The following is a 12652-nucleotide window of genomic DNA, read 5'->3' as shown; positions in this document are numbered from 1 at the left end:
AGCTATTTTATGTTCATCCCTAGATCAGATAATGAAATTAGTGAAAGTACTCTCGGAATTTCATTTCCACCGAAATGTAGCAAATTGAATAAATGTTTTGGTTCACGTATTACTCACTTGACTTTTCGTTAGGCAGTATGCTCTCACATTGATGTTTGTAGGCAGCATCGTTAATGCCAAAGGTTTACCTCCGTCAAATGTTTTCACAAAATTTTAATTTTTTTCCGCACGCTGCGTCATCTGGGTCTTCGCTGTCAGCTTCGATCAACGAACCGCCTTTGCCGAGAAGGAAAAAATGCCCGGAACTGGCATACCGGTCACATGAGTTCATGTCGAGCCGGGCCAATGAGCCGCCGGCGTCTGCGCTACATGGTGGTGGCCAGGATAGGCCGGATGCCGCTACGACTCACTCACGTGCAAGGGTAAGTACCGGGCAAAACAATTGGGGGGCATGTATGCATGTTTGATTCAACGGCCCTGACGACGAAATGACATCGAGGATGATTTCAGAATGGAATGTCTGATGTATTTTTTTTATTTGCATTCAATCATTTTTTTCTTTCAGTTTAGATACATATTCCTGGTTGGTCTGAAAATAACATGTGTATCTATTGTTAGTTTGTTTATTAGAAACTAGCTGACCCGACAAACTTCGTATTGCCACAAATTAACCTGTGTTGTACATAAATCATGAATCTCGGATGATCTTTATCACTTCTCGAGTTTTGCAAGTCCCCCAGTGGGCGGCGCTTCCGACGGCGGGTCACCGGCAACACTCGCGACCGGCTCGTCCTGAATGATCTAGTGTTACTATAGATAGTTTTTGTGGTCTTGTTATTGATTAATGTTTTATGGAAGAGTCTCGAATTTCTCGAGTTGGATTAGTTTTTGAGTTTCGCCAAAATTTCTGTTTTATTTGTATGAGAGTCCATATCCCCCTACCACAGGGGTGAGAGGTCTCTAACTATCATAAAATAAATTCAAGACTCAAAAATCTCCTACATGCTAAATTTGGTTCCATTTGCTTGATTAGTACTCAAATTATAAGGAAATTTGTATTTTATTTGTATGGAAGCCCACCCTCTTAAAAGGGAAAGGGGTCGTAATACACCACAGAAAAAAAATTCTGCCATCTAAAACTCTCACATGCCAAATTTGGTTCCATTTACTTGATTAGTTCTAAAGTTATGAGCAAATTTGTATTTCGTTTGAATGGGAGCCCCCCCCCCCTCCTAAAAAGGTAAGAAGTCCTAATTCATCATGGGAAAAATGGTTGCCTCCAAAAACACCCACATGCCAAATGTTGTTCTATTTGCTTGATTAGTTCTCGAGTTAGGAGGAAATTTGTATTTCATTTGTATAGGAGCCCCCCCTCTTAGAGTGGGGAGGGGTCCTAATTCACCGTAGAAAATTTTCTTGCCCTCGAAAACCTTCACATGCCAAAGTTGGTTCCATTTGCTTGATTAGTTCTCGAGTTATGGGGAAATTTGTATTTCATTTGTATTGGAGCCCCCCCTCCTAATGTGGGAAGAGGTCCTAATTCATCACAGAATAAATTCTTGCCTCCAAAAACACCTACATGCCAAATTTGGTTCCATTTGCTGGATTAGTTCTCGAGTTATGAGGAAATTTGTATCTCGTTTGTACAGGACCCCCCCTCCTAAAGTGGGGAGGGGTCCCAATTCATCATTGAAAAAAAAATTGTCTCCAAAAACACACACATGCCAAATTTGGTTGCATTTGCTTGATTAGTTCTCGAGTTATGCGGAAATTTGTATGGAAGTCCCCCCTCTTAAAGGGGAGAGGAGTTATAATTCCTCTTATAAAGAGGGGAGGGGTCTCAATTCACCATAGAATAAATTCTTGTCACCAAAAAAAAAACACCCACATGCCAAATGTTGTTCTATTTGCTTGATTAGTTCTCGAGTTAGGAGGAAATTTGTATTTCATTTGTACAGGAGCCCCCCCTCTTAGAGTGGGGAGGGGTCCTAATTCACCGTAGAAAATTTTCTTGCCCTCGAAAACCTTCACATGCCAAAGTTGGTTCCATTTGCTTGATTAGTTCTCGAGTTATGAGGAAATTTGTATGGCAGCCCCCCCTCTTAAAGGAGAGAGGAGTTACAATTCCTCTTATAAAGAGGGAGGGGTCTCAATCTACCATAGAATAAATTCTTGTCACCGAAAACACCCACATGCCAAATTTGGTTCTATTTGCTTGATTAGTTCTCGAGTTATGAGGAAATTTGTATTTCATTTGTATAGGAGCCCCCCCTCCTAAAGTGGGGAGAGGTTCTTATTCATCATAGAAAACATTCTTGCCTCCAAAAACACCTACATGCCAAATTTGGTTCCATTTGCTGGATTAGCTCTCGAGTTATAAGGAAATTTGTATTTCGTTTGTATAGGAGCCCCCCCCCCTCTTAAAGTGGGGAGGGGTCCCAATTCATCATAGAAAAAAATTTTGTCTTCAAAAACACACACATGCCAAATTTGGTTCCATTTGCTTGATTAGTTCTCGAGTTATGAGGAAATTAGTATTTCATTTGTACAGGAGCCCCCCCTCTTAAAGTGAGGAGGGGTCCTAATTCAACATAGAAAATTTTCTTGCCCTCGAAAACCTTCACATGCCAAATTTGGTTCCATTTGCTTGATTAGTTCTCGAGTTATGAGGAAATTGGTATGGAAACCCCCCCTCTTAAAGGGGAGAGGAGTTATAATTCCCCTTATAAAGAGGGGAGGGGTCTCAAATTACCCTAGAATAAATTCTTGTCACCGAAAACACCCACATGCCAAATTTGGTTCTATTTGCTTAATTAGTTCTCGAATTATGCAGAAATTTGTGTTTCATTTGTATGGGAGCCCCCCCTCTTAGTGGGGGGAGGGGTCTCTAACCATCACTAAAACCTTTCCTGGCCCTAAAAACCTCTACATGCAAATTTTCACGCCGATTGGTTCAGTAGTTTTTGATTCTATAAGGAACACAAAACAGACAGACAGACAGACAGACAGACAGACAGACAGACAGACAGACAGACAGACAGACAGACAGACAGACAGACAGAAATCCTTCTTTATAGGTATAGATTAATTTTATTGTGAAAAATGCCACATTTTCTTGGTTTACTAAAAATTGAAAAATATATTCTTCCACGTTAATGTTTTTAACAAAATGTTCTACTACTATTACGCAACATGTCATGTCCTGGACTTATGTTTCAAGCTAGCAGTTGTCTGCCAAATTCTTGACGAAATTTTCGGCACCCACTCCCGGTTTGCAAGCCTGGCGCAAATTTATCGTTTTCTGCGTTATTTGATCTCCTTATTGTACAAATAACCGTGTGAATCCATCATCAAATTGGACGCAAATATTATACCGAATGAATGGATGCGTCTTATACTTTGTCATTGTGTAACAGCTCCCAAGCGACCACAATGATTTGCTTTCCATGCTAAAACACATCTACAAAAGTAGAGAAAGGATTAATTACTAATGTCGAACTGTTTTGAGACTGTAGCTTGCGGAAGAGAGTAATAGTTCTTTCCATTGATCAAATATAACGATCTGGTAAACACCTGTATGACATAATTTGTCAACAATCAGTGAATCTTATCATCAATTGCCGACATCATAGGCTAAGATTGGAAGAAACCCGGAAATGTTTACGTGTAAACGATTTGGTGGATTGTACAGAATGATTCAACATTGCATGCGTCTATTCTTTTAGTAATGCTGTGAACAGCAGGATAGACAACCATTACGGTATATAGCTTATTGATTTTGAATATTAGCCAAAAATATAAAAATATAGACATAAAAGCGGCATTCGACAGGCTTGCACAACTTTGCTTTCGTAAGCTGCATCTAGTGCTGTAATCACACTTGCAGAGCACGGTGCATTCTGGTGGTAATATTTTGGCATATGTAAGGCATTAGAGGAAATCAGAATTTAACACACAATTTGAGCTAATCGTATTGAAATATGTAAATAGCGATTCTGTTGGCCAACTTATGATGTTTATAGCTTTATAACTTTAATGGTATACCGTTCAATGGCACCTTTACTTAAAGAAGGCAATGTAAACCGTCCGATATGTTCAAAAGTAATAGATCTCCTTTAATCTTCCAAATGCATTAGAAAACAGTTACATATTATGCATTGGGGTCGAAAACGACCCAAGTTTTGAAATTGCTCTCATTTATCCATTTTCAATCCGAATTTCGTTTTCTTTACCTCGTTTGAAAGGTATGGTCAAAAACTGGCACCCAAGGTGTGTTAGGAAATATTTGTTGACTAATGGCCACTTCTGCGTCGGTTCCGGAACATCCACTACCAGGTTCCGGGGGACATTTGCATACGTTGAGATAATTCATTTTGCGGCACATCAAATCACATTGGCTTGATAAAATAACACTAATTGAAGTACAATGGGGATGGACCCATATGGCCACTTCACCATCGGTTTTGGAACATTCGGTACCCGGTTTTTGGGGACAATTTTGAATTTTAGGATGATTTGTCTTGCGCAACGCCGAATTATATCAGCTTGATAACATAAAACTATTGAAAATATCAAAGACATTTTGAAGGCAAATGGCTACATCAGCATTGGTCCCGGAATATCTGGTACCAGGTTTTCGGGGACATTTTTGTATTTTAGGATAACTCATCTTGCGACACATCAAATCACATTGGCTTGAACAAATAAGACTGATGGAAGTAAAATAAGGTCATTTAGAAGCCAAATGGTCACTTTACAATCGGTTCCGGAATATCCAGTACCTGATTCCGCGGGACATTTTTGAATTTTGAAATAATTTATCTTGCGGCACATGAAATCACAACGCCTTGATCAAATAAGACAGTTACAAGAACTTTGCACGGAAAGAAATTTGATTCCGATGTCATGAATGAAATCATGAAATTATGAAATGCGAATTCCTGTCAAATCATGACTGCCATATCAGATAGCACAAAATCATGTATAATAGTTCATGATTTTGCGTTGTGTTGTACTGCAAGAAGCTCGTGATATCATGACTATTATTTATAATGTACTAGATGACCCGACAAACTTCGTATTGCCACAAATTAACCTGTGTTGTACATAAATCATGAATCTCGGATGATCTTTGTCACTTTTCGAGTTTTGCAAGCCCCCCAGTGGGCGGCGCTTCCGACGGCGGGTCACCGGCAACACTCGCGACCGGCTCGTCCTGAATGATCTAGTGTTACTATAGATAGTTTTTGTGGTCTTGTTATTGATTAATGTTTTATGGAAGAGTCTCGAATTTCTCGAGTTGGATTAGTTTTTGAGTTTCGCAAAAATTTTTGTTTTATTTGTATGAGAGTCCATATCCCCCTACCACAGGGGTGAGAGGTCTCTAACTATCATAAAATAAATTCAAGACTCAAAAATCTCCTACATGCTAAATTTGGTTCCATTTGCTTGATTAGTACTCAAATTATAAGGAAATTTGTATTTCATTTGTATGGGAGCCCACCCTCTTAAAAGGGAAAGGGGTCGTAATACACCACAGAAAAAAAATTCTGCCATCTAAAACTCTCACATGCCAAATTTGGTTCCATTTGCTTGATTAGTTCTAAAGTTATGAGCAAATTTGTATTTCGTTTGAATGGGAGCCCCCCCCCCTCCTAAAAAGGTAAGAAGTCCTAATTCATCATGGGAAAAATGGTTGCCTCCAAAAACACCCACATGCCAAATATGGTTCCATTTGCTTGATTAGTTCTCGAATTATGAGGAAATTTGTATTTCATTTGTGTAGAAGCCCTCCCTCTTGAAGTGTGGAAGGATCCTAATTCACTGTAGAAAATATTTTTGCCTCCAAAAACCTCCACATGCCGAATTTGGTTCTATTTGCTTGATTAGTTCTCGAGTTATGGGGAAATTTGTATTTCATTTGTATTGGAGCCCCCCTCCTAATGTGGGAAGAGGTCCTAATTCATCACAGAAAAAATTCTTGCCTCCAAAAACACCTACACGCCAAATTTGGTTCCATTTGCTGGATTAGTTCTCGAGTTATGAGGAAATTTGTATTTCGTTTGTATAGGACCCCCTCTCCTAAAGTGGGGAGGGGTCCCAATTCATCATTGAAAAAAAATTGTCTCCAAAAACACACACATGCCAAATTTGGTTCAATTCGCTTGATTAGTTCTCGAGTTATGAGGAAATTTGTATTTCATTTGTACAGGAGCCCCCCCTCTTAAAGTGGGGAGGGGTCCTAATTCACCATAGAAAATTTTCTTGCTCTCGAAAACCTTCACATGCCAAATTTGGTTGCATTTGCTTGATTAGTTCTCGAGTTATGAGGAAATTTGTATGGAAGTCCCCCCTCTTAAAGGGGAGGGGAGTTATAATTCCTCTTATAAAGAGGGGAGGGGTCTCAATTAACCATAGAATAAATTCTTGTCACCAAAAAAAACACCCACATGCCAAATTTTGTTCTATTTGCTTGATTAGTTCTCGAGTTAGGAGGAAATTTGTATTTCATTTGTACAGGAACCCCCCCTCTTAGAGTAGGGAGGGGTCCTAATTCACCGTAGAAAATTTTCTTGCCCTCGAAAACCTTCACATGCCAAAGTTGGTTCCATTTGCTTGATTAGTTCTCGAGTTATGAGGAAATTTGTATGAAAGCCCCCCCTCTTAAAGGGGAGAGGAGTTACAATTCCCCTTATAAAGAGGGAGGGGTCTCAATTTACCATAGAATAAATTCTTGTCACCGAAAACACCCACATGCCAAATTTGGTTCTATTTGCTTGATTAGTTCTCGAGTTATGAGGAAATTTGTATTTCATTTGTATAGGAGCCCCCCCTCCTAAAGTGGGGAGAGGTTCTTATTCATCATAGAAAACATTCTTGCCTCCAAAAACACCCACATGCCAAATTTGGTTCCATTTGCTGGATTAGTTCTCGAGTTATAAGGAAATTTGTATTTCGTTTGTATAGGAGCCCCCCCCCCCTCTTAAATTGGGAAGGGGTCCCAATTCATCATTGAAAAAAATTTTGTCTTCAAAAACACACACATGCCAAATTTGGTTCCATTTGCTTGATTAGTTCTCGAGTTATGAGGAAATTGGTATTTCATTTGTACAGGAGCCCCCTCTCTTAAAGTGAGGAAGGGTCCTAATTCAACATAGAAAATTTTCTTGCCCTCGAAAACCTTCACGTGCCAAATTTGGTTCCATTTGCTTGATTAGTTCTCGAGTTATGAGGAAATTTGTATGGAAACCCCCCCTCTTAAAGGGGAGAGGAGTTATAATTCCCCTTATAAAGAGGGGAGGGGTCTCAAATTACTCTAGAATAAATTCTTGTCACCGAAAACACCCACATGCCAAATTTTGTTCTATTTGCTTGATTAGTTCTCGAGTTATGCAGAAATTTGTGTTTCATTTGTATGGGAGCTCCCCCTCTTAGTGGGGGGAGGGGTCTCTAACCATCTCTAAAACCTTTCCTGGCCCCAAAAACCTCTACATGCAAATTTTCACGCCGATTGGTTCAGTAGTTTTTGATTCTATAAGGAACACAGGACAGACAGACAGACAGACAGACAGACAGACAGACAGACAGACAGACAGAAATCCTTCTTTATAGGTATAGATTTTCATAAATCATAAGCTAGAAACCTGGAATCATTAGTCATTTTGCTCGTTTTGGAGATCAAATTTCTCTCCGTGTGGGAACAATTTGAAGACAGATGACCATTTTATCATCGGTTCCGAACTATCCGGTACCCGGTTTTTGGGGACATTTTGGATTGCAGGGTAATTATTCAGCCCGAATTACCACATTTTACGGGTCATTATAAATACCGGTTACCGGATTATATGCGACTGACGCCACATTGTACTTCCATTATTATTATTTTATCAATGCGATGTGATTTGATTTGCCGCAAGATGAATTATTTCAAAATCCAAAAATGTCCCCCAGAATCAGATACTGGATGTTCCGAAACATCGGTTCGGTAAAGTAGCCATTTGGCTTCTAAATGACCTAGTTTTACTTTCATCAGTCTTATTTGATCAAGCCGATGTGATGTGATGTGTCGCAAGATGAGTTATCCTAAAATACAAAAATATCCCCGAAAATCGGGTACAGGATGTTCCGGAACCAATGCTGATGTGGCCATTTGCTTTCAAAATGTCTTTATTATGCTTTCAATAGTCTTACATCATTCGAGATAATGCCGAAATAGTTGTGGAAGCCTTCTTGCAGGCATAGTCGACGTGGCTCCCGAACTTGAGCTTGTCGTCGAACATGACTCCCAGGAGTTTTAAGGATCGCGTTGACGAAATAGGCTGATATTTGCTCGCTGCACCGACTTGCGGTTGTTCACAACGATAAACTTCGTTTTATGACGCGCTAGCTCCAGTTTCCTGGAGCGCATCCAATCTTCAATAATGCTCATAGAGTGGGCAGCCGTCAACTCAACCTCTCTGATAGATTCACCGTAGACTTGTCAATTGTCAATTGGATGTCAATTTTCAGTTTATTATTAATCTTCGACATATAAATATCGCACAGACATATTACTTATTACCCAACTAACTCTTAGTCTAAATACACACTTTGTCATACCAAAATCAAACATATGAGCAACTTCGTTAAAACGGTTGCAGCACATGGCTAGGGGGTTGTTCATTCCGTAGGTAGTTCGGTGCGTCGATCTTCGGAAGAACTTATATTGACGCATCACTCGAGTCGGGATGTTGAATCGCAGTTTTCCCAGTATTTCGGGGCAGTCGATGTTGTCAGTCAGAGTATCAAATACTAACGTGCGTTGAAGGAATACCCACCTGCTTGAGAGTGTCGGCAGGCCGATCAGAACGCACCGGCTTTCATACGGTGGCAGGTTTGTTCCATCCCTCCAGTTAAGATTACGAAGAGCATATCGGACGAAATACTTTTGCACACGTTCAATCCGGTTTATGTGAACAGCGTGATACGGTGCCCGAACTTGTACTCCGTATTCAAGAACAGTGCGTACAAGCGACCAGTAAAGTGACTTCAGGCTATACACGTCATTAAAAAATTTCGTATTTCTTCTCAAAAATCCAAGCATTGCATACGATTTGGCCGTAACTGTAGCGATGTGTTCCGAAAATCTCAATTTGTTATCTATGAGAATTCCCAAATCCTTCACTGTTCTATTCCGCTTCAAGCTTTTTGTTGCCATGCCATAGTATAGTCAAAGGTTATCGGCGCACGCGATCGGGTGATTGAAATCACACAACATTTGTTGCCATTCGATGTCGATGTCTGTTTGAAGTGCACAGCAGTCAGTCAAAGTCGTAACCACACGATAAAATTAGAGGTCATCAGCGTATAGAGATTTTGATGATTTCAGTTCAGTTCAGAGAATGAAAAGCAAAGGCCCCAAGACACTGCCTTGGGGTACACCAGAGGGAATAGGGAACGGAATAGAAAAAGCTCCGCCAACTTTCACTGATGCGCTGCGTCCAATGTGATACGACTAAATCCATTGAGTCAGTCAGTCCGGAAGCCCTATTCGTTTGAACTATTCAAACGCTAGAATGTATGGTACTTTGTCGAATTCTTTAGCGAAGAAAACATATACAGAGTCGATTTGTTGTCGTTTTTCCATCTTATCGAATGTATATAAAAGTGAGCGTGAGTATGTTTGTTTGTATGTTTGTAGGTTCTACCATAACTCCAGAACGCATAGACCGATCTTCACCAAACTTGGCACACATGTTCCTTGATATAAGAGAATCAGCACTGGGGGGTTGACAAAGGGGAGGGGCTTCGTAACAGGGGGGAGGTCATAACTCCGAAATGCCAGGACGGTTATTCATCAAACGTGGCTCAATTGTTCCTTGGCATAAGATAATCAGCACTGGAAGGTTAAAAAGAACAAAGGAGGAAGGTTCCCTGTTAGGGGGAGGGTCCTTAATAGGGGAGGGGGGCATAACTCCGAAACGCCTTGACCGTTCTTTTTCAAACTTGCACACATGTTCCTTGACGTCAGGGAATCAGCACCGGAGGTTGACAAAGGGGGGTGGGACTAATAGGGGGGGAGACGATAACTCCGAAACGCCTTGACCATTCTTTATCAAACTTTCATACATGTTCCTTGTTTTAAGGGAATCAGAATTGAAGGGGTTGACAAAAGAGGGGGGAGTAACAGGGGGAAGACTCCGAAATGTTTGGACGGTTCTTCCATACGTGACGATGGGACAAAACAGGGAGCTGATGACAGGAGGTTGCTGACAGGAAGGGGGAGTAACGCCTACATGACTGTAACAATTTATCCGTACAACAGAAAAAATCAAAATACGAAACACTAAACGGCAATGCTCGCAGCTGTAGATTTGTCAAAGATTTGTGTAATTATGCGCTGAATCAAAGTGACCCGTATAAAAAGTATTCGACCATTAGTGCTAAGTGTTGCTAGCCGACTCTATTTGAGTCACAGGGGCAATTATTCAAACAGTGTGGAGTTGATCTGAGAACACCATGTTTTCCCATGGTCAACTTTATGTGGCATGTTCCAGAGTGGGATCGAACAATAATTTGTGCATACTTTCTCCTGGTGGTGAAACTAAATACATTGTTTAGAAACAAGTGAGATCAAAGGAATGACAGGTTTTTTGTATCCATGGAAGAAACACTGTTGCACTTTCTATTTTTTTTTAATTAAAATAACAACACTATTCATTACCTATGGGTGGGGCCATTGTTAGCGGAAGGTGCAAATAGTATAAATGTTTCTCTTTCTTTATAGGGTTTGATAGAGAGATTTCCGTAAAGAAAACAAATGTGTAAGTGGCCGGGTAGACAAAAGAAGGGGAGCTGACAAATGGGGAGGAACTTTCAAAAGAGGAACAAGCGTTATATTTTGCATTATAAGCATTTCGGTTACAATAACTGATGTACAAGTTTATTTTATTTACTATTTGATGGGGCTTTCAACCGTTGGTTGGTTCGCCCCAATGATGTACAAGTGGTTGGGAGACAAAGGGGCCCGAGTAAGATCGGGCACTCAGCTAGTTATAAATATTTAATAAAATGATTTTTTAATATGTCATATGCTACTGCATTTGTTATTCAATACCTTAATAATACTAAAATATGTTATTCCAAACTCTGAATACAGTCATGTTATTGCTTTGTTATTCAAATAACACAAGTAGTTATTCTTTTGGTCTTAAAGGAGCAAAATTTTGATATTATTTCTTTTGTTATTTTACCAACTATGTCAGCCAAAATAAGACCAAATTTTGATATGAGTTATTCGATTTCCATAGCACATTTTGCCTTTCACGTCTGCTCGGGATATGAGGATGGGACACCCGGAGGTTTTCCCGGCTTCGGCAATAGGACCAGGTTCTGTCTCTTCCATTTGTCCGAGAAGTGGCCATCTTCCAGGCATCTACTCATTACTGCCTCGAATTATTCGGAGCCTCTAGAATAGCCGCTTTAATGGTCATATGCGGGATTCCGTCTGGCCCCGGTGTCTTGCACACCTCTAGGGATTTAGCGATCTCAAGGAGTTCCTTATTCGTAACCATCGCTTCCTCCCCAACCCCTAAACCGCCGTCACCCATGTTACTTTGGATGCTCGGCATGGAGGCCGACCATCTTACGCTATGGTCTGATATATCGGAACGTTGGCCGTGGAACGACTCAGCGGCTTGAGGTCAGGGCCTTGGCTCGTGGCGCGGAAGGAGGCCCTCGATGATCCGCTCCAGCATCTTTGGCGATCGCTCTGAGGGCGCCATCACGCCCTTGGTCTTTGCCATTACGACCCTGTAGGCATCACCCCACGGGTTCGCTATGGCACTAGCACATAACCTTTCAAAGCAGGCTCGCTTGCTAGCTTTTATCCCATTCTTAAGCGCTGCGCGTGCAGCAACAAGTGCTACTTGACATTCTGTCCTGCCTTCGTCCGAACGAGCTCTTTGCATAATTTTCCTCGCACGAAAGCACTCTCCGTGGAGTACCGCAATTTCTTCTGTCCACCAGTAATTCGGTGACCTACTATACCTAGGTCAGCTTTTCCTAGGCATGGTGGCGTCACACGATCGCGACAGTACCTCAACCAAATGATCAGCGTTCGGATCGAGCATATCGCGATCATCGCACTCTCTTCGGATCGCTTCCACATATACTTCGGAAACGAAGTATGATGTCTTCCATCCACGGGTGGTTGGAGTGTTGGCTCTACCCACCGCCTGCCGCCTCATTATCTGACCGACCCCATAGCGGACCACCTGGTGGTCACTGTGTGTGTAGCCATTGTCTACCCTCCAGCCTCCTATCAGAGCCGATGTTGACCAGGTCTACGTTGAGCTTTGCCAGAGCCTCAAGCAGAATCCGAACCCTATGGTTCATGCGTCGACTTTCCCCCTCAACCGCCCAAGCGCTAAAGTCGCCCGCCACAACTACCGGCCTTAGAACAGTCAGCACAACTGATACTCAGTCTACCATCCACGTAAACTGCTCGACAGACCAACTCAGTAGAGCATAACAGCTGCAGTAGAACACTCCACCCACTTTAGCAACCGCAAATCCCTCGTCTGCGGTTGACACAAACTCTTGACCCGGGAACCTGCCTGTCGTCCATATAGTCATCGTCCCGGACCTATCCGAGGCCCAGTTACCGTTTCCG

The 12652-nt window shown here is 41.5% G+C and overlaps 1 protein-coding gene across 1 annotated transcript in view; it reads left to right on the top strand.

Annotated features, from left to right (window-relative positions):
- The window catches only part of LOC128733204 (uncharacterized), a 119313-nt gene that overhangs the window by 37688 nt on the left and 68973 nt on the right, over nucleotides 1-12652 (top strand). The window contains exon 4 of the mRNA XM_053826899.1: nucleotides 259-422. Coding sequence (XP_053682874.1) covers nucleotides 259-422 — 164 coding nt within the window. The remainder of the gene's footprint in view (nucleotides 1-258; nucleotides 423-12652) is intronic.

The sequence above is a fragment of the Sabethes cyaneus genome, chromosome 1, assembly GCF_943734655.1.
Source record: "Sabethes cyaneus chromosome 1, idSabCyanKW18_F2, whole genome shotgun sequence".
NCBI classification, from domain to species: domain Eukaryota; kingdom Metazoa; phylum Arthropoda; class Insecta; order Diptera; family Culicidae; genus Sabethes; species Sabethes cyaneus.
This window is presented reverse-complemented; position numbering and strand designations above follow the sequence as displayed.